General features: G+C 38.5%; 1 protein-coding gene across 5 annotated transcripts in view; it reads right to left on the bottom strand.

Moving 5' to 3' along the window:
• Window positions 1-22,484, bottom strand: part of snx13 (sorting nexin 13) — a 207,771-nt gene that overhangs the window by 23,399 nt on the left and 161,888 nt on the right. For 4 of the 5 annotated variants that reach the window (XM_063043762.1, XM_063043758.1, XM_063043761.1 and 1 more), the window contains 3 exons: window positions 18,675-18,712; window positions 17,704-17,773; window positions 213-388 (listed from right to left, as the gene is read on the bottom strand). In XM_063043762.1, coding sequence (XP_062899832.1) covers window positions 213-388; window positions 17,704-17,773; window positions 18,675-18,712 — 284 coding nt within the window. The remainder of the gene's footprint in view (window positions 1-212; window positions 389-17,703; window positions 17,774-18,674; window positions 18,713-22,484) is intronic. The other variant, XM_063043759.1, reaches the window with a different exon arrangement.

Raw genomic sequence — 22,484 nt, 5'->3', positions numbered from 1 at the left:
GCACATACAATAGGGTGACCAAAATTCATCAATTCTTCAATAGTAATCTATAATTGCTTAGTGGAATTGGGGGGGGGGGGCCGGGAAGCTGGTTCCTTTAAACTTCTATATTACATAATTGGTGATCTCATTACATAAGTGCAGATGGGATGGTGGAATCAAAAATACACTGACTGAAGAAAGCAAAAGTAATTATCAGGCAGGACTTTTACCTGCTCAGTTATCCGCATGTGAAAGTCATGGAAATCGCTGTAGCGGCGATAAGTCTTCCAACCATCCTCACTTCCATCTGGGTTTCTCCTCCGAACAGTGATTGCATACAGAGCATAGGTCTTGCCATGGTCATTGCATACTCCTGCCACAGGATATGGTTCATAATCAGCATGGACTAGTCACAATGAAAAAGAAACAGAGGAGAGAAAAATGGAAACACAAACATCCATGAAAATGGGACAGAACAGAAGAAGAGAGGAGAAACCATGAAAAACAACAATATGAAGATAACTATAGAATGACAAATGAATGTAGACAGTATAGAAATATTCCATGTCTGTTGCCATTATTCCCAGTTCCCCAAGTGACGTTTAAATGATATCAAATATTTTCAATTGTGCTTCAATTTATGAGCTTTCATCTTTTATTTCTGGATTATAAACAAATGCGCACCACTGTTTTCTCTATCAGTCCTAAAACCCAATATAAGATTAGCTGTTAGCAGTAGATGAGCTTTTAATATGTCAAAGCTCATTGTAGAAAAGCCTTTTGCAAATTGATACGTTCACCATTATCACAAAAGTGTTCGCAAAATAGCTGAAACTAAAATTATCTAATGGAGTAGGAGAATATGGAGGATTCAAAAGGAGGACATCCTGGAGAGAGAATATAGGGAGTTAAATAGAGAACTGAAAAGAACGACCTCCAGGGTAATAATCTCTGGATTGCTGCCTATACCATGCACCAGTGAGGGTAAGAATAGGATGATTTGGCAGATGAATGCATGGCTGAGCAATTGGTGCAGGAGGCAGGATTTCAGATTCCTGGATCATTGGGACCTCTTCTGGGGAAGTAATGACCTGTATAAAAAGGACAGGTCACATCTGAAACCAAGTTCTTGTGGGCAGGTTTGCTAGCTAGAGCTGTTGGGGAGGCTTTAAACTAATATGGCAGGGAAATGGAAATCACCCAGTGATATGGCTGAGGATTGGGCAGTTGGCATACAAGTAGATGCAACGTGTTGTGAGACTGTGAGGAAGGACAGGCAGATAACAGACAGTGGGATAAGTTAAAGTATAATATAGAGACAAAATCAAAAAGCATGATCAATAGAGGACTAAAGGTGTTATATTTCAGACCATAAGACATAGGGGCAGAATTAGGCCAACTGGCCCATCGAGTCTGCTCCACCATTCAATCCTGGCTGATCACTTTATTGCCCTCCTCTACCCCACTCACTGGCCTGCTTCCCGTAACCTTTGATACCACGCCCAATCAACCTATCAAGCTCTGCGTTAAATACACCCAATAACCTGGCCTCCACTGCTGTCTGTGGTAATAAATTCCATAAATTCACATCTGTTTTAAATGGACACCACTCTATGCTGAGGCTCTGTCCTTGTCCTAGACTCCCCACCAGGGAAACATCCTTTCCACATCTACTCTGTATAGGCCTTTCAACCGTCGAAAAGTTTCAATGAGATCCACCCTTCACCCTTCTAAATTCCAGTGAGTACAGACCCAGAGCTATCAAACATACCTTGTATGATAACTTTCATTCCCAGAAAATTTTTCTGAACCTTCTCTGAACCCTCTTCAATGCCAGCACATCTTTTCTTAGATGAGGAGCCCAAAACTGTTCACAATACTCAAGGTGAGACCTCACCAGTGCCTTATAAAGCCTCAGCATCACATCCCTGCTCTGGTATTCTAGACCGCTTGAAATGAAAGCTAACATTGCATTTGCCTTCTTCACTCAGACTCTTTGAATGTATGCAGTGTACAAATAAGGTAGATGACCTTGTAGCGCATTTAGAGATTAACAGGTATGACTTTGAGGGCATCACTGAGCCGTGGCTGAAAGAAGATCATAGTTGGCAGCTTAACATCCAAGGACACAGACTGTATCAAAAGGATAGGCAGGTATGCAGAGGGGGTGGGGTAGCTCATTTGGTAAAACAATGAAATTAAATCCTTGGAAAGAGGTGAGGTAGGATGAGAAGATGTGGGTAGTTAACAAACTACCAGGGTAAAAAGAGCCTGGTGGGAGTGTGATGCAAGCCTCGGAACTACAGCCAGGGTGTGGGATACAAGTACCAGAGATTAAAAAAAATCATGTAAACATGGCAATGTTACCACAGTTGTTGGGGATTTCAATATACAGGGAGATTGGGAAAATCAGGTTGGTGCTGAATCCCAAGAGAAGGAATTTGTAGAATGCCTATAGGTTAGTTTTTTAGAGCAGCTTGTGGTTGAGCTCACTTGGGGAAGTCAATTTTATATTGAGTGTTGTGTAATGAACCAGATTTGATTGGGGAGCTAAAGGATCATTAGGAGGTAATGATATAACGTAGCCTGCAGGTTGAGGAGGAGAAGATAAAGTATGTTGTATCAGTACGATAGTGGAGTAAAGGAAATTACAGAGACATGAGGGAAGAACTGGTCAAAGATAATTGGAAGGAGACACTAGTAGGGATGACGGCAGAACTGCAATGGTTGGAGTTTCTGGGGCAACTCCAAAGGCGCAGGACAGATGTATCCCAAAGACAAAGAATTATTCTAAATGTTGGATGAGGCAACCATAGTAACAAAGGAAGTGAAGGCAACATTAAAGGAAAAGAGAATGCTTGTAATATAGCAAAAATTAGTGGGAAGTTAGAGGATTGGGTAGGTTTTAAAAACCAGTAGAAAGAAACTGAAACAAAAACATAAGGAGAAAAAAAGCTGAGATGTGAAGGTAAGCTAGTCAATAATATAAAAAAGGATACCAAACGTGTTTTTCAGAGATATAAAGAGTAAAAGGGAGGCAAGAGTGGATACTGTCCCGATGGAAAATAACGCTGGAAGGGTAGAAATTAATGATAAAGAAGTTCATCAGCCATAGGTATTTTTGTCAAGTCTTCGCTCTGGAAGACACTAGCAGTATGCCAGAAATCCAAGAATGTCAGGGAGCAGAAGTGAGTGCAGTTGCTATTACTGAGAAGGTGGTTGGAAAGCTGCAAGTTTTGAAGATAGATAAGTCACCCCAACCAGATGGACTACATAGACTCTGGGGTTCTGAAAGCGATAGCTGAACAGATTGTAGAGGCAATCTTTCAAGAATCACTAGACTCTGGAATGGTTTGGAGGACTGCAAAATAGTAAATTTCACTCCTCTCTAAGAAAGGAGAGAGGCAGGAGAAAAAGAAATTATAGGCCTGTTAGCCTGGCTTCAGAGAATATCTTGGAGTCCATTATTAAGGATAAGGTTTCAGGGTATTTGGAGGTGCATGATAAAATAGGCCGAAGTCAGCATGGTTTCCTTAAGGGGAAATGTTGCCTGATAAATCTGAGGAAGTAACAGGCAGGATAGACAAAGGAGAGTCAGTGAATGTTGTTTACTTAGATTTTCAGAAGGCCTTTGACAAGGTGCTGCACATAAGGCTATTTACCAAGATAAGAGCCCAAGGTATTACAGAAAAGTTACTAACATGGAAAGAAGATTGGCTGATTGGTAGGAGGCAAGGAGTGGGAACTTTCCTGGTTGGTTGCTGGTGACTAGTGGTGTTCCGCAGGAGTCTGTGTTGGGGCCGCTTCTTTTCAAATTGTATATTGATGACTTAGATGATAGAATTGATGGTTTTCTGGCCAAGTTTGCAGACAATACAAAGGTAGGTAGAGGGGTAGGTAGTGTGAGAAAGCAGAGTCTGCAGGAGGATTTAGATTGGGAGAATAAGCAAGGAAGTGGCAAATGTAATATAGAGTAACTAAGTGTATGGTCATTCACTTTGGTAGGAGTGAAGGTATATTTTCTAAAAGGGGAGTATACCGTATAGCCTACAGTAGAATAAGGTACCACTTCATGTATTAGTAACATGTGGTTGCATGTGCTATTAGGTGCATATTGATCTGTACGTGTGTGCCGAGTTCGGTTTCTGCCGGTAAAGAACCATGAACCTTAGCTCCAGTCTCCAGCGTTTTTATTAATAGCATTGATGTGTAACCAGGCCACATACACAACAAAGTGGCGACGAGGTTAATGAATCTACATCTTATCGGGAAGCTGGGTTTTAGTTGATAATGACACCCGGAGGAAGAGCGCAAGGAACAAGCCAAGGAGCGGGAGAAGGAGGCAGAGCGAAGCTGCGAGTCTGAAAGCAAGCGGGAGCACAGCTGGAGTTGGGAACATTGGGAGACCAAGAAATACAGTCGGAGCCGCAGCACGTCCAGCCAAGACCACCGGGGCTGAGGGTCTGCCTATCTCAGAAGGGAGATGGACTTTCCAGCAGGGGACCCATGGAGTGAGCTGTATTTTGGCATCACTCCGTACCCTTTACTCTCTTACCTGTAACCACTCTTAATCACTTTATCTATACCTACAATAATCGATTTATATCGCATTTATATCATTGAACTATGGCTTTTACTTACTGAAAATGAATACCAGAGCACGAGAAGTTAAAGAAGGCAAAGGTTCCAGCAGGAATGGGAAAAAAAATGGTGATTCCGGAACATCGAAGGAAGATCCGATAACTATGGCACTAACGAAGAAACTTCTAGAAGATAGTTAATCGAAGACTCACTGCAATTGAAGAAGTGTTGAAGTCGATGAAAGAAGAATCAAGAATATTCAGACGTGAAATTAATCAACATCAAGTCAGAATCTCGGAACTAGAATGAAGATGGCCGCAAAAGAGATTAAAAAAAAATTGAAGCTCTTGAAGGAAGTTTAACTTCAGTAACTCAGCAACTGGAACGTTATCAAGCTAAAACTATCGATCTTGAAAATCACTCCTGACGACAGAATTTGCGAATAATCGGTTTTCCTGAAGATGCTGAGACGGGAGATCCTACCAAATATTTTTCTAAATTGCCTATGGATGTGTTTGGCACCGATATATTGGAGGAGCCCCCACTAATAGATCGTGCACATCGTTCATTTCGTTTTAATCCGGAGAACTTGGCCAGACCGAGACCGACCATTATTTGGTTTCATTATGTCCATGATAAGGAATGAGTTATTCGAGCTGCTCGGAAGAAAGGTATGATCAAATTTCAAGAATTCAAGTTCAGAATTGTTGAGGACTACAGCCAAGATGTACTGAAAAAACGGATGGCTTTTAAACCACAGATGGCAGAACTTTATCATCTGGGCTATAAAATAGCGTTATTGTTTCCAGCCCATCTGACAGTGGTTATGCCGGACAACTCGCGTAGCCTGTTTAAAAATCCGATGGAAGCCCGAAGTTATTTCAATGATCTGCCTCCCTCTGCGGAGGATTAATTAATGTATCGTTTCGTTTTCTCTCTCGTCTTTGATTTGTATAGTTCGAGGGTTTTTTCCCCTTGATCTTGCGGTGTAGGTTCGCTTTATATTGTTAAATGATATTATGCTTTTCTGTTAGTGATCTTGTATATCTTACTCTTAATACCTTTTGAAAGTTATTTAGTTACAATTTTAATGCTTGTTTTCTTTCTGAAATGTTACTGGAGTATTATATTTTAAAATGGATTGTTTTCTTCTTCTCCCCAGAATCCTCTGTCTCTAACGTCACTTCCGATCATTTATATATGAAAAATTAATATAGTAGTACGATCTAACGTTTGATGTTCTCCGAAATATGAGTAGGAAGGAACTATTTGATGCTTATAAACGTTGTAAGATGTTTCTTATTGTTATAGCTAGTTTTTACTTCTTTTTAATATGGGTGGTATCTTTTTTGATAAACATATTTCTTTTGGGTTGCCTTCTGGAAAGGTGGGGTTAGGATTAGCTTTAGATTTAGCATTGGCCACTGTCTGGCTTTTTTCTAGGTTTTTGTGGGAGGTGGGTGGTATTTTGTTCTTATTTTTATTTCATTTTTGCTTTTTAAACGGCCTGACCTGAAACTACCAAAATGTCTGAAATGTCGTAACTTCCAGTTCCTCTTTGGACCTTTTTTCCTCTTCTGGGGTCATAAGTCCGTACTCTGGTTAACCCTTTACATACCTTATACTCGAGCTTATTATGATGGATAAGACTATCAATTTGGTTTCTTGGAATACAAATGGCTTAAACCACCTGATTAAACGGAAGAAAATTTTTAAAGTATTCCATAGGATAAATGATCATATTATTTTTGTACAAGAAACTCACGTCCGGAAAGAGGATAATCAGCATTTTTTTAGATTCTGGAAGAGACAACAGTACCACTTGAATTCACAGGTTAAAGTAAAAGGCATTTCTATTTTTATAGATCCGTCAATTTCATTTCTGCACTATGAGACGATTTCAGATTCTAATGGCAGATCTTTGTTGATTACTGGCTTGCTATTTAACAAAAAAGTTGCTATGCTTAATGTTTATGCCCCAAATGTTGACTCTCCTGATTTTTTTAAGAATCTCTTCACATCTCTTCCTAACTTAAATGACTATGTGCTGATTATGGGTGGAGATTTCAATTGTTGTTTAAATCCTTTGATGGATAGATCCAAGTTTAATCAAGTACTTCCGAACAAATCAGCCACCCTTATTAACTCTTTTATGACCGACTCTGGAATCTCAGAAATTTGGAAATTATTACATCCAAATGAGAAAGACCCCTAATTTTTTTCACATATATATCAGCACTATTCAAGAACTGACTATTTTTTTTAAAATCGACTCTCAATTAATTCCTCTTGTTACTGGTTGCGAATATGATTCTATTGTTATTTCTGACCATGCACCGTTGAAATTGTTCATTAACTTAAGGGATACATTTATTAATTCTAGACAATGGCGATTTAATACCACTTTGCTTCAAGATTCAGATTTTGTTAGGTTTATTGAGGAACAGATTAAGTTTTTCTTTACAATGAATTCCACAGAGGATACTTCCAATGGGACACTCTGGGATACTTTTAAAGCATATATTCGTGGACAAATTATTTCATGTACTGTCGGACTAAAAAAGCAAACTAATATGGAAATACTTAAACTGGTTGACAAGATTAAAGAAGTTGATAAGAAATATTCTATAGCTCCTAATCAGGAACTTTATAAACAGAGAATTGAACTTCAAATGGAACATAATCTCTTATTATCATCTTCAATTGAAAGTCAATTAACCAAAACTAAGAGTCAATTTTAAATACATGGTGATAAAACTGGGAAACTTTCAGCTAATCAATTGAAATCGGCCTCGGTTAAACGACAGATTCTTAAGATTCGTAAAAAGATGGCACTTTAACAGTTGACCATGACGAGATTAATAAATCTTTTCAAGAATTCTATACCTCCTTATATCAATCAGAATTTCCTGATGACTCTACTATAATGTATGAATTTTTAAAGAAATTGAATATTCCAAACTTATCATCTAATGAATGTTCAAAACTAGATGTACCTATTACAGCAGAAGAAATAAAGAACGCAATTTTTTCGATGAACTCAGGTAAAGCACCTGGCCCAGACGGATTTACAGTGGAATTTTTAAAATGTTTCTCTACTACACTGACTCCTTGGCTATGTAGTGTTTTTAGGGATGCAGTATCTATAGGTAAATTACCACAATCTTTTTATCGAGCTTCCATTTCCCTAATTCTTAAAAAAGATAAGGACCCTACTGAATGTGCATCTTATAGGCCTATATCTTTGCTGAATGTGGATTCTAAGATTTTTTCTAAACTATTGGCAATGAGATTGCAGAATGTATTACCTCAAATTATTTCTGCTGATCAGACTGGATTTATTAAAAATCGTTACTCTTTTTTTAATATTAGGAGATTAATGAATATTGTTTATACGCCTTCACCCAAAATTTCAGAATGTGTTATTTCATTGGATGCTGAGAAAGCTTTTGACAGAGTTGAATGGACATATTTATTTAACACGCTTGAGAAATTTAATTTTAGTTCGATATTTATATCTTGGATTAAACTGATACATCTTACCCCTTTGGCTTCAGTATTTACTAACAATCAAAGATCACCTCTTTTTCATCTATTCCGTGGTACTAGGCAGGGCAGTCCTCTTAGTCCACTACTATTTGCTATTGCTTTGGAACTGCTAGCTATTGCCATTCATGATTCCCCTAATATACTTGGCATTACCCGTAGAAATGAGCCTCATAAATTATCACTATATGCAAATGATCTACTATTATATATTTCTAACCCAGGAAAATCTATTCGGGCAGTATTAACTTTGCTTGCCCAGTTTAGTAGTTTTTCTGGTTATAAACTGAACTTTAAGAGTGAACTTTTTCCATTAAACATGCAGGTTCCCACTTAAAGAAATCTCCGTTTAGAGTGACTAATGACTATTTTACTTATTTAGGAGTTAAAATTACTAAGAGACATAAGGATCTATTCAATTTTAACCTTTTGCCATTAATTGATCAGGTTAAACAACTGATTACTAAGTAGTCCCCATTGTCTCTATCACTGATTGGCCAAATCAATGCTATTAAAATGATTATGTTACCTAAATTTTTATATTTATTTCAAATGATACCAATTTTTATTCTTAAATCTTTTTTTGATACTATTGGTTCTTAAATTTCCTCTTATATATGGCAAAATAAAAAAATACCTCAGAAATCTAAGAAAGAGGGTGGTTTGGCATTGCCTAACCTAAGATTTTATTATTGGGCAGTTAATATTCGATATTTAATATTTTGGACGCAAGACTGGAATACAACTCCAAGCCCATATTGGGTAAACCTTGAAGGCCACTCTGTACTAGGGTTTTCTTTAGCTTCCATTTTAGGAACTTTACTGCCTTTTGTACTATGTAAATTGAATAAACAAATGTTTAACTCTATAGGTAAACATACATTGCGAATATGGTTTCAATTTCGTAAATTTTTTGGCCTGAATGAATTTATGTTATCAAGTCCTATTATATCTAATTTCTTTTTTCAACCCTCGGTAATGGACCAAGCCTTTTTGATATGGAAAACAAAAGGTATAATATGTTTTCGTGATTTATTTTGGGATAACTGTTATATGTCTTTTGAGCAGTTATCTGAGAAATTTGATTTGCCTAGATTCCATTTTTTTTAAGATATTTATTTAGATATTTTTTATATACTACGTTGCCTACCTTTCTGATTTCAAATCCTACTTGCATTATTGATAAAATTTTAGGTTTAAACCCTTTGCAGGAGGGATTAATACCAGTGATTTATGATATAATTATGAAATTACAGCCAGATATATGTGATAAAATTAAAAATGAATGGGAACGGGAACTTCAACTTTGTCTACCTATAGAGAAATGGGATAAAATTTTTCAATTAGTTAGTACATCTTCTATATGTGCTAAACATACATTAATACAATTTAAAGTAGTACACAGAGCCCATATGTCCAAAGATAGACTAGCTCATATTTATTCCCATATAAACCCTACTTGTGATAGATGTCACACTGAGGTGGCTTCTTTAACTCATATGTTTTGGTCTTGTCCTCTTTTGGAAAAATATTGGAAAGATATTTTTGATATTATTTCAACAGTTCTATGCTTTGATTTAAAACCCCATCCTATTATGGCAATTTTTGGATTGCCAATGGTAGAACATAGATCTTTGTCTTCTTCACCCTGTCGGATGATAGCATTTGTCACTTTAATGGCGAGAAGATCTATTTTGTTGAATTGGAAGGAAATCAATCCTCCAACTACATTCCAATGGTTTTCTCGAACTATATTAAGTTTAAATTTAGAAAAAATTAGAAGTGCTATTTTTGACCCTTCGGTTAAATTTGAAGAAACTTGGAAACCTTTTATGCAACATTTTCATATGATGTAATCTGACCTTTCCAAATCTTTTTTTTAAACTTAAATTATATGATTAGAGGAGCAGAGTTGACAACATTACTGAACGTGTCTGATACAAGATATTGGTCTAGCCCCGTTTTGTTCTTTTTTTGGGTTTTTTTCTCTTTTACTTCTGGGGATTTTTTTTGTTTGTATATTTTTTCTTTTTATTTCTTTTTTTATGACTAATTTCATTATGAGTTTGGAAGGCTATTATATCTATGTTACTTAAAATCTTTTTTGTATATGCTGATTAAGATTATTCCAATCTCTTTATACGAACTTTGTTATTGAGTTTATAATTTTGAAAATCAAAAAGATTTAAAAAGAAAAGAAAGAAGGGAGATAAAAAGGAGCGACACGTGCATCTAGACGGAGTGCGCTCGTGGTGCTAGCAAAAAGGACACATGTGTCAAAAAGAAAACAAGGGGGAAACGGGCCTAAATTAACATAACAAAGATGGCGATGATTGGAACCATTACAGCATTTGATAGTGGCATTAAAGACTGGGCAACTTACATTGAGAGAGTGGAGTTATTTGTGAGGCTAATGGTGTTAATGATGAAAAGAAAGCCAGCGTCTTACTCAGTATTATAGGAGCAAAAACATACGGGCTGCTATGGAGTTTGTTAACCCCTGAAAAGCCAGCTGACAAAACGTTCAAGAAATAGTAGACACTCTCCAACAGCATTTAAACCCCAAACCACTGTCATTGCTGAAAGATTTAAATTTCACAAACGGAATCAGAGCAAAAATGAAAGCATTTCTGAATATTGTGCTGAATTGCGCTAATTATCAGAACATTGTCAATATTGCGGGAGGAGAGAGAGAAGCGCGCCGCCCTCCAGTGAAAAATAATATTGTATCTGTTAAGTAGGGGCTGTGGACAATTCTGATTTGATGTAGATAGACGTGAAAGCACAGAGGAACATCTGGAGAAATTTCTGAAACGCTAGTTTGCTGCTGTTGTTACTGCGCGATCCGGAATCTTTCAGAGGGAAGGCCTCAAAATCCCCGGCTTTGCCTGCTGTTGGCGACCGAGATTGAGGTCGAATCGTTCGGATAGAGATGGCGCTCAGTACGTGGAGTCGGAGAGCTGATCGGAGCCTCAAAGTTTTCGGATGACTCAGAGTCAAACTGTGATGTATGGCAGGAAGAGTTTTTCTTCCTTCTCCCGTCTGCGTGAGATGTGGGACATTTGAGAGACTTTGAACTTTTTACTGTGCTCGTGGACTTCTTCATCAAGCTACGGTATTGTTGCACTGTTGTAATTATATGTTATAATTATGTGGTTTTGTTAGTTTTTTCAGTCTTGGTCTGTCCTGTGTTTTGTGATATCACACCGGAGGAAATATTGTATCATTTCTTAATGCATGCACTACTAAATGACAATAAAAGAGGACTGCATGTCTTCATAATCTAAAAAAAAATATTTGGAGCTGGTCTATCAGACGTATTGAAGGGCAGGTTAGTGTGTGGCATGCACTGTGAAACCATAGAGAAGAAGCTCCTGGGTGAAAATGACCTTACATTAGAGAAGGCGCAGTAGGGGATGCTTCAGAGATACAACAAAAATCTCTGAATATGCTACAAATAAAATGTCACTGAACAGAAATGAAGGAAAGAAATGTTACCGTTATGGGAACATGTCACATGACCCTGATCGCTGTTGGTTTAAAGACAAAGAATGCAGAAACTGTGGCAAACAGGGCCACATTGGCAGAGTATGCAAAGCTACTAAACAGCAGAAAAAGTACAAAATACAGAGAAACAAGAAACCGCAGAAAGGAAAACACAACAATGTATACAAAATGGAAGGAAGCAGTTCTGATGAAAACGACTCAGATGAAAGTGAATTGTCTTGTCTGCAACTTCACAGCGTGAAAGAGACAGATGATTGAAGAGTAATAAGGATCACTCCACAAGTGGCAGCCGTGAGACTGAAAATGGAGTTGGACACAGGCTCAGCTTTAACGGTGATCTCAGAACACGACTACAAATGACTGTTTGTTCACATACCTCTGAAAGGAACTGAACTACTGCTAAAGACTTATGCAGGACAGAAAGTAAAAGGTAAAATTAAAGTGACAGTGACCTACAGAGACAAAACACAGCAGCTGAACCTCTATGTACTGAAAAATGGAGGACCACTGTTTCTGGGACGTGAATGGCTCAGGAAAATCCAGTTGGATTGGCACACTATCAAAGCACTAGATGTGTCAACAAAGGAGGGCAGCTTGGCAGGGAAGATGTCCGCAGCTCTCCTCTCACGCATTGTCGACTATCACAATGACGAGGAGGAGCTAGACAGCGTCGACGATGAGGACGAACGCAGTATCCGTGGCTGTGACTCGGATGAAAATACAGAGGATACAAGGGAGACAGATATTGCCAATAAGCAGGATGATGAAGACTACCTGGAAGTAAGAGATCAGATGTACCAGGAGAAATTGGCATCTCTCAAAAGACAGCTACAGCAGTTACAGGAAGGCACACTGAGGAATATCAGAAAAGGATGAAGAAACTAGATCAACAATACAAGGGAAGAATACGAAATGCAGAGCTTTCTTCTGCAACTGGAGACAGAACAAGTGAAAAGGAATTATATTAAAGAGAAGAAAGCTGCAATGAAGGAATTTAAAGATAAAAAGATTGAGTTAGAAGAAAAGAAAAAGATGATTGAGAATGAAAGGCTAACAATGGAACTCACAGGAGATTCTATGGAGGTAAAGCCAGTAATGACTAGGAAACTAAGGAGGAGACCTAATGACCCTGTTCCAATTACAGACAAAAGACGAAAACCTGCATCTGCAGTTAAATTACTTGTTAACAGATGAACAGATAATGGAAGATATGTGAACTCTCAATAAGCTTAAATCTCTGACAAGACCAAAATCTCCGTCTTCTCCTGAGTATCTTCCCAGCACTCCGGCTGAATCACCAGCACAAAGATATGAAGCATGAATAGAAGATGGAAAGTTAAATTACGATAAGAGATGTAATCATAAAGGTCAGGCTATCTATTTGGAATCTAAGGAGAATATGAAGATTGGCTGTGCAATTAGCTCAGTTGGAACAAATGAGATATGGGTAAGGAAGACAAGTGATAGCACAAAGATACGTATATATCTAGGACAGCTGCACAAAGGAGACTTCATTATACGGAGGCGATCTGCTGCCTAGAGCTGTTAGCAAGTTGGAGGCGCACATCTTCTTAACTCCCCGTGCTCAGAGGTCAACTTTTCATGACTTTTATATGGAAATTGGTACTAAAACAAGCAAGTTTATTGACAGACTGAAGAACATGCTATTTGAAGACACTTTTCAATGCCACCTCAGTTTTGATGATTGTACATATTTTTAAGAATAACATTCACCTTTTTGCGGATTTCACTTTGCTTTCGTCATCTTTCTAAGTTGGAGGTGACTACTCTTTATGATTGGAACCTGACAATTTGTGGATTGTTTAATTTATTCCAGACAATAGAGTGAAGACCGATTTGCTTCAGTGCCGGACAATCTAGAGAACCTCCCCACCCCTTCCCAGAGACTTGACTTATAAATGGGTCTTAGTCCAAAAGTAAAAAAAAAAGGCTTGTTATACTTTGATATTATTATGTGACTTTGTTATAATTTGATATTGTTACTAAGTAAACAAATGGTAGGCGTTTGTATGTTAAGGATAAACATATTTGTTTATCATACTGCCCCAGTAAAAAAAAACAGTTGATACACAATTAAAATAAAAGGGGAGGAGTGTACCATATAGCCTACATTATAATAAGGGACTACTTTATGTTTTAGTAACACGTCATTGCATGCGCTATTAGGCACGTGTTGATCTGTACGTGTGTGCTGAGTTCGGTTTCTGCCAGTAAAGAACCATGAACCTTAGCTCACATATCCAGCATTTTTTAATTAATAGCATTGTTGTGTAACCAGGCCACAAACACAACAGGGAGAAAATTCAAAAATCAGAGGAACAAAGGGAGTTGGGAGTACTTGTGCAGTACAGGTGCCCCCTGCTTTTCGAACGTTTGCTTTAAGAAACCTCACTGTTATGAAAGACCCACATTAGTTACCTGTTTTTGCTAATAGAAGGTGTTTTCACTGTTACAAAAAAAGGCAGCACGCGAAAAAAAAATCGGCGTGCACCTGAGCAGCCGCTCCTTCCCCGGATTTGGAACGGCATTCTCACTCGCATTGCTTAAACACGTGCTTGTGAGCATCCGTTAGCAAGATGAGTTCTAAGGTATCGGAAAAGCCTAAAAGAGCTCTAAGGGTGTTACACTTAGTGTAAAACTAGACATAATTAAGCGTTTCGATCGTGGTGAACGAAGCAAGGACAAAGTGAGTTTGGCTTGTGGAAGTTGACGAAGATGATGTTGAAGAGTTTTTGGCATCCCATGACCAAGAACTGATAGATGAAGAGCTGATGCAATTGCAAGAGGAAAGGATAAAATCGAAACCAAATGCAGTAGCGAATGGACCGAAAGTGAAGTTGTCCAGGAACTGAACGTGAAGTAACTGCGTGAGATTTTCGCTGCAATGATAAAGTACGACTTTAATTTTGAAAGGGTACGTCGGTTTAGAGCATATTTGCAGGATGGTTTGAGTGCTTACAAAGAACTGTATGATAGCAAAATGCGCAAGGCTCAGCAGTCAAGCATACTGTCGTTTTTCAAGCCTTCTACATCAGCCACCGCAGATGATGAACCTCCACCTTCGACATCGAGGCGGGCAGACATAGAAGATGACTTGCCTACCCTAATGGAAACAGACAATGATGAGATGACACCCCAGTGCCCCACCACCCCAACCCCCAGGCCGCGGACAGATACTGATTCGCGGAGAATGCAGCGGTAGCCAGGAGGCACACAGCGCATCTTTAAGAAAAAAGCTGAAATAAACAAGCTAATTAATTAGGTGCCGCCGACACGTAAATGTCGACACAATCGGCAATCGCCTCTGATCTGGGCCGACAATTACGTGCCAGGCGGCACATAATTAATTAGCATGTTTATTTCGGCCTTTTTCTTAAAGATGTGCTGTGTGCCTCCCGGTTACCACTGTACCCCTGCATTCTTTGCAGATCGGTATCGGTCGGCGGCCCGGAGGGTGAGGGCCACTGCACCACCCCAACCTCCAACGACTCAGCCTAACACACCATCATCAGTGTACTCGGCGCTGTCTTCCCAATTCCGGTAAGTGATACTACTACACTGTACATACATTATTTCTACTTTATATAGGCTGTGTATTTTTACGAGTTATTTGGTATGATTTGGCAGCTTCCTAGCTTAAAGGTTACTGGACAGTGTTTTTGCCAACAGCGCTTGCGTGAGATTTCTGCTGAGAGCGCTTGCGCCGTGTTTTTGCCGACGGCGCTTGCGTAATATTTTTGCTACAGAGTACAGTGCAGGCAATGATTGTGGAAAAGTATTTCTACTTTATATAGGCTGTGTATTTGTCATATCATTCCTGCTTTTACGATACGTTACTGTTATTTTCTGTTTTATGTGTTATTTGGTATGATTTGGTAGGTTATTTTTGCGTCTGCAAACGCTCACAAAATTTTCCCATATAAATAAATGGTAATTGCTTCTTCGCTTTACAACATTTCGGCTTACGAACCGTTTCATAGGAACGCTCTACCTTCGGATGGCGGGGGAAACCTGTATTCCCTAAAGTTTACCTTGCAGGTTCAGTCAGTGGTAAGGAATGCACAAGTAATGGTAGCATTCATTTCCAGAGGACTGGAATACAAGAACAAGGATGTAATGCTGAGGCTTTATAAGGCTTTAGTCAACCACACTTGGAGTACATGAGAAGTTCTGGGCCCTTTAGCTAAGAAAAGATGTGCTGGCATTGGAGAGGGTCCAGAACAGGTTCATAAAAATGATTCTGCGAATGAAAGGGTTAATGTATGAGAAGCATTTGATGGCTCTGGGCCTGTACTTACTGGAGTTTTGAAGATTTTGGGGGGTGGGGGGGCAATCTCATTGAAACCCGTTAAATATTGAAAGGCCTAGATGGAGTGAATGTGGAGAAGATGTTTCCTATAGTGGAAGAATTTAAGATGCATCCTCAGAATAGAGGGATGTCCATTTAGAACAGAGATTAGGAGGAACTTCTTTTGTCAGAGGGTACTGAATCTGTGAAATTCATTGCTACAGGTGGCTATAGAGGTCCAGTCATTGAATATATTTAAAACAGATGTTGATAGGCTCTTGATTTTTCAGGGTGTCAAAGGTTACAGGGAGATGGCAGTAGAGTGGGGCTGAGAGGGATAATAACTCGGCCATGATGGAATGACAGAGAAGACTATGGACCAAATGGCCTAATTCTGATCCAATGTCTTAAGGTGTAATGGACAATATATTTTCACCTCGAGGGTAATGGGAGTTTGAATTTACTTAGAAAGATCTGTAGAACAAGAAACCATCGTGCTTAAAGGGTACTAGAATCCATACTTGAGCTACATATAGGACTAGATAGATAAGTGTGGAAATTAGGAATAGGCTGGATAGCTCTTACTCAATTGCTATGCATACAGTGGACAAGTATCACCTTGTATATTTACTGTGATTAGATGACTTGAAATAATAACAGAATCTAACAAGTATTGGCTTTAACATACACATGACTCAAAAGCAAATTCAATTGTCTGAGGAAAAAAAACATTTTAGGCTGTTCTTGCATTAGAAATGCAAAGAAAAAACATGACTGTTTCAATATCACTTAAAGCACACAGATATTGTCCCAAACCTACATTTTTGGCGAAAAACTATAGTTTGCTTTAAGGCCTGGTGAGCAGGGCTTGAATTAAATATTTGAGCAGTGCAAGTCAAAATGAGCACTACGAAAAAACTGCTACCAGCCTGTTTGCCATGTGGATAGAAACAAAATATTTAAACTCCTTAGTATTTAATTTACACTGACAATGGAAAACAGCTGTTACCTTTGAAAATATCTGGCAACTCATTATGCATGCAACCCACTAACTTTTTCCATGAAACTATATAAAAAAATTCTGTTGCCTACAGAGGACTTTATATTCTGTAATCAAATTAACATCAATTGAAAAACTATAAAGTAGCTTTCCCTCACAGTAAAGCTAAACCACCTTGAAGATATGGAGATGTGAAAATAACAGATGGTGAAAAATGAACAGAAATGTAAACATATAAAGGGAGAATGATATTCAGAATAGAGGACATTGTCCAATTCAATTACTGCCACAAAGAGCTAACAGATCACTCGGAAAAGCATATTCCAAAAAGGCCAACCAAACTCCTGACAAATAAACCTTGTTTTACTTAAGCTTAATAGTAATGCACATGACCTGAAAATTCATCAATTAGCACTACGTATTTTCTGTTGTTAAATAGGGAGTCCGAATTTACAAGGAAAAACAAAGTGTTCTCCAGACTTCTAGCGTCTGGTGACTCATACCAACTCATACACTAATCTATAAAGAGTACAGTATGTATAAGTACTTATGTTACTGTTCTAGTTTGGCTCAACAAAAATGCTTCATTTTTGAATCAACAGGCATTATTTCAACTAGTGCAGCTGCTCTGTGAGCACACAAATCATAATGTATCTGATACATCAGCAAATTTTGCTATATTTGTGAAGTAAATCTAATAGTTAAGTGACATGCATACAAAATAACTAGATTTGTACACATTAACTTATCTGCAGGCTATATACTTCTTTTTACTTACCAGTGTCACTAATAGTTACTTGAAGTTGCAATGACTCTTCAGAACTGGTATTTGAAAGATCATCTAGTGACTAGAGAAGAAAACATACAAATTTTTCAATACAAATGTCAAATTAACTTATTTTCCAAACTGCTTAACTCAGCTCATTCTCACGAGTTGATTATGCACATATACTTTATGCCACCTAAATAATGATTGATAAAGCCTTCAGGATGACACAAAAAAATCAAATTATCACTAAATTATATATTTTCAAGGAAATTTGTTTTGATTATCAAAAGTAACAACCATTAATTACCAATACCCACAAAGAGAAAGATAGTGAGTGAAGACCTCTGGTTTCTTCACCATGCATTTACTTTTCTGAAATTTATTTAATTTTCACTTAAATGGAACCTGATCATATTAGAATAAGAATCAGCTTAATATCATCAGCATGTGTCATGAAATTTGTTGCCTTTATGGTAGCAGTAGAATGCTATATGTAATAATAGGGAAAAATAAAACATGAATTTAGCGAGTTCAGGGAGTTAGGTGCTAAGTTAATGGGCAGGAACTGTAGAAAATACTAATACTAATCTGTAGAAAATATTACTGATCTAAAGGCAAACCACAACTTATTTTGAAAACATCACCCAAAAGGAAAAAGATTGCTAAGTTGGGTATGCAACAGGAACAACAATATTTGATACATGGTGTTTGATACAAAGGAACACAATTATACAAGTGTTCATTCATTTCTGACATGAAACTGGACCAAACAAATAGAGATTCATGTTAAAATACTGACATAAGCAATTTAACTTCACATAGCTATCAAGTTTTGCCTCAAAGCACAAAGAAATAAAAGCCATAGCTTAGTTTCAGGATTGACAAATAGATAGAAATTAGGTTATTTTGTTCTATGCAAAAACAGACAAAGGTGATATCATCACATGATCTCAGTGAGGCAAAAGTCTCTTATAACTTACCGAATTTAAACTACCATTTGGAGAGCCATTGAAAGACTCTGGAGAGGGAAAAAAAATCAAAGTAACAATCTTTTAGTAAAGAACAACAAAATACACTAAGTCATACACTTAAAATTAAAATCACAAAGTATTAACAAAGAAAGATTACAATTTCCTCCCACGCCCCAAAGATTAGCATAACTGGCTAATGTAAATTACTCAATTTAGCTGGATGGTAAAATAGTCAGGGTGGAGTCGATCGGCATTTGAAAGAAGAGGTAATAGGAAAATGTATGGTTGTATGAGGTTGAAGGGATTTCTCTGAGAGTCTGCATGGACTCTGGGTTAAGTGTCATACAACTACGTCATAACAAACATGAAGACATGAAAGGGGATTGTTATTTTAGATAAATGCCTGTGATTTATCTAGTTTAAACAATTAACTGTTTAACATTTCAAAATCACTTAGCTACTGCATTACAAGATTGTGACAACCTTCACTAGTGATATGTGCCTTTACAAAGCAAATTAAATTCAATGGAGAAAACTGTAATGCAAAAGATTTTGGTGGACTGAATCCAAAGCAACACACGCAAAATGCTGGAGGATCACAGCAGGTCAGACAGCATCAATGAAAATGAATAGACGGTTGACGTTTTGGGCCGAGACCCTTCTTTAGGACTGGAAAGGGGGAAGATGACAGAATAAAAAAATTGAGGGGAGGGGAAGGAGGATGGCTCAAAGGAGATGGGTGAAGTTAGGTGGGTATAAAAGATTCAGGGGTGGAAATGAATCAGGGTTTTGATCTCAGGATTGCTACCAACGCCACCTGCTCGTGAGGCCAGAAATAGGAAGATTATACAATTTAACATGTGGCTAAGGAGTTGGTATCGGAGATTTTTGGATCATTGGGCTCTCTTCCAAGGAAGCTAAGACCTGTACAGAGAGATGGTTTGAATCTGAACTGGAAGGGGACTAATATCTTAGCGGGGAGGTTTGCTAGTGCTGCACAGTGGGGTTTCAACTAGAGTTGCAGGGGGGTGGGAACCAGAGTGGTAGAACAGTTAGTTAGTGGAGAGGTTGTGGAGATGGATATTGTTAAGACCTCAGACAAAGTCAGGAACCAAAAGTATGAGCATGGTGCAACTAATGTCCTGAGTTGCTTATATTTTAATGCAAGTATCATAGCAAATGCAGATGAACTCAGGGCATGGAACAACACCTTAATTATGATTTTGTAGCCATTAGTGAGAAGTGGTTGCAGGAGCGGCAGGACTGGCAGCTCAATATTCTGTGGTTCAGTTGTTTTAGATGCGACAGAGGGGGGGGGATTAAAGGAGGAGGGGTGACCTTACTAGTCAGAGAAAATATCACGGCAGTGCTCAGTTACAACAGGCTGGACAACTCAGCTAGTGAGGCATTATGGGTGAGAACTAAGAAAAGTGTGACTACGTTAACGGAGCTATCTTACAGACCACCCAACAACTGGAGGGTTTGAGAGAAAGAAATTTGGAGAGATTGCAGACTGATGCAAGAAACATAAGGGCATTATAGGAGGTGATCTTAACTTTCTACATATTGATTGGGACTCTCGTACCATAGAAGAACCATATGGGAAGTCGAGAGGATTGGAGGATAGCCAATGTTGTTCTACTGTTCAAGAAAAGTTCTAAAAATAAACCTGGAAATTTCAGGCCAGTGAGCCTGACATCAGTAGTGGGAAAGTTACTGGAAGGTGTTCTGAGGGACCAGATATATAATTATTTGGATAGACATTGACTGATTCAGGATAGTCAGCATGGCTTTGTGGCTGGCAGGTTGTGTCTAAGCAATCTTGTAGAGCTTTTTGAAGAAGTTACTAGGAAAGTTGATTAAGGCAAGGCAGTGGATGTTGTCCACATGGACTTTAGTAAGGCATTTGACAAGGTCCGGAATGGGAGGCTGGTCAAGAAGGTTCAGTTGCTCAGCATTCAAGATGAGGTAGTAAACTGGATTAGACATTGGCCTTGTGGGAGAAGCCAGAGTAGATAGTTGCCTTTCTGACAGGAGGCCTGTAACTAGTGGAGTACTGTAGGGATCAGTACTGGGTCCATTGTTGTTTGTTATTATATCAACGATCTGAATGATAATGTGCTTAAGTGGATCAGCAAATTTATGGATGACACCAAAGCTATCATGGCCTGCAGCAGAATCTGGACCAGATGGAAAAATAGGCTGAAAAATGGCAGATGGAATTAAATGTAGACAAGTGCAAGGTGTTGCACTTTGGTAGAACCAACCAGGGCAGGTCTTACACAGTGAACGGTCGGGCACCGAGGAGTGTGGTAGTACAAAGGGATCTGGGAATACAGGTTCATAAGTCGGTAAAAGTTTTGGTAATCTACATACAGCAAAGATGTAAATAACATGGAAAGAGTACAGAGACAATTTACAAGGAAGTTGCTGGGTCTGGAGGACCTGAGCTATAAGGAAAGATTGAATAGGTAAGGACTTTATTCCTTGGAATACAGAAGATTGAGAGATGATTTGATAGAGGTATACCAAAATTATGAGGGGGTATCAATAGGGTATACGCAAGCAAGGTTTTTCCATTGCGGATGGGTGAGACTACAACTTAGAGGTTATAGGTTAAGGCTGAAAGGTGAAAAGTTTAAGGGAAACATGAGGGGAAACTTCTTCACTCAGAGGGTCATGAGAATGTGAATCTAGCTGCTAGCACAATTTCAACATTTAGATAGATACATTATAGATCGCAAAGGAAATTATAGTGTCACAGAAGCATTACAAGTGCACAGATATAAATATTAGAAGAGAAGTAAAAAGAATAAAAATTAAGTTTCCACAACAGTTTAACAGGAGGGATCGTCACTTCCCTGGCTCTAGGTAGACTCATTATGGAGCCTAATGGCCGATGGTAAGAATGACCTCATATAGTGCTCTTTGGAGAAGTGCAGATGTCTTAAGTCTATCACTAAAAGTGCTCCGCTGTTGAGCCAAGTTTGCATGCAGAGGGTAAGAAACATTGGCTAGAATTGCCAGGATTTTCCATAATGTCCCTAAGTGAAGTTTGGATAAGTACAGGGATGGTAGGGGTATGGAGGCTGTGGTCCTGGTGCACGTTAATGGGAATAGGCAGTTTAAGTGGTCTGTCACGGACAAAATGGGCTAAAAGGCCTGTTTCTGTGCTGCATTTTCTATGACTCTACGAATTACAGTATAAAAAAAGTTAAATAAAGTACATAGTGCAAAAATAGAAATTGAAAAGTAATGAGGTCATGTTCATGGGTTCACTGTCCATTCAGAAATCTTATGGCAGAGGGGAAGAAGCTGTTTCTGAATCATTGAATGTGTGTTTAGACTTTTGCACCTCTGTCCTGATTGTAGCAATGAAAACAAAACACAACTTTGGTGATGAAGCTCCTTAATGATGGATGCCACCTTTTTGAGGCAACACTCCTTGAAGATTTCCTGGATACTATGGAGGCAGTGCTCAAGAAGGAGCTGACTAAGTTTACAACTGTCTGCAGCGTATTTCGATCCAGTGCAGTAGTACCTCCCTGCACCACCATCCTCCCCCAGACCAGCTGGTGATGCAGCCAATTAGAATGTTCTCCATGGAGAACTTTGCAAGTGTCTTTGGTGACAGACCAAATCTCCTCAAACTCTCAATGAAATATAGTCACTGTCACTCAGTTATCTGTCATATCTCGCTCCTATACACCTTCTCATCACCATCTGAAATTCTGCTAATGATAGTTGTATCGTCAGCAAATTTATAGGTAGCATTTGAGCTGTGCCTAGCCACATAGTCATAGGTGTAGGGAGCAAAGC

The sequence above is a fragment of the Mobula hypostoma genome, chromosome 3, assembly GCF_963921235.1.
Source record: "Mobula hypostoma chromosome 3, sMobHyp1.1, whole genome shotgun sequence".
Lineage (NCBI taxonomy): Eukaryota > Metazoa > Chordata > Chondrichthyes > Myliobatiformes > Myliobatidae > Mobula > Mobula hypostoma.
Note: the sequence above shows the minus strand (reverse complement) of the source record. Positions and strands in the feature narration are given on the sequence as shown.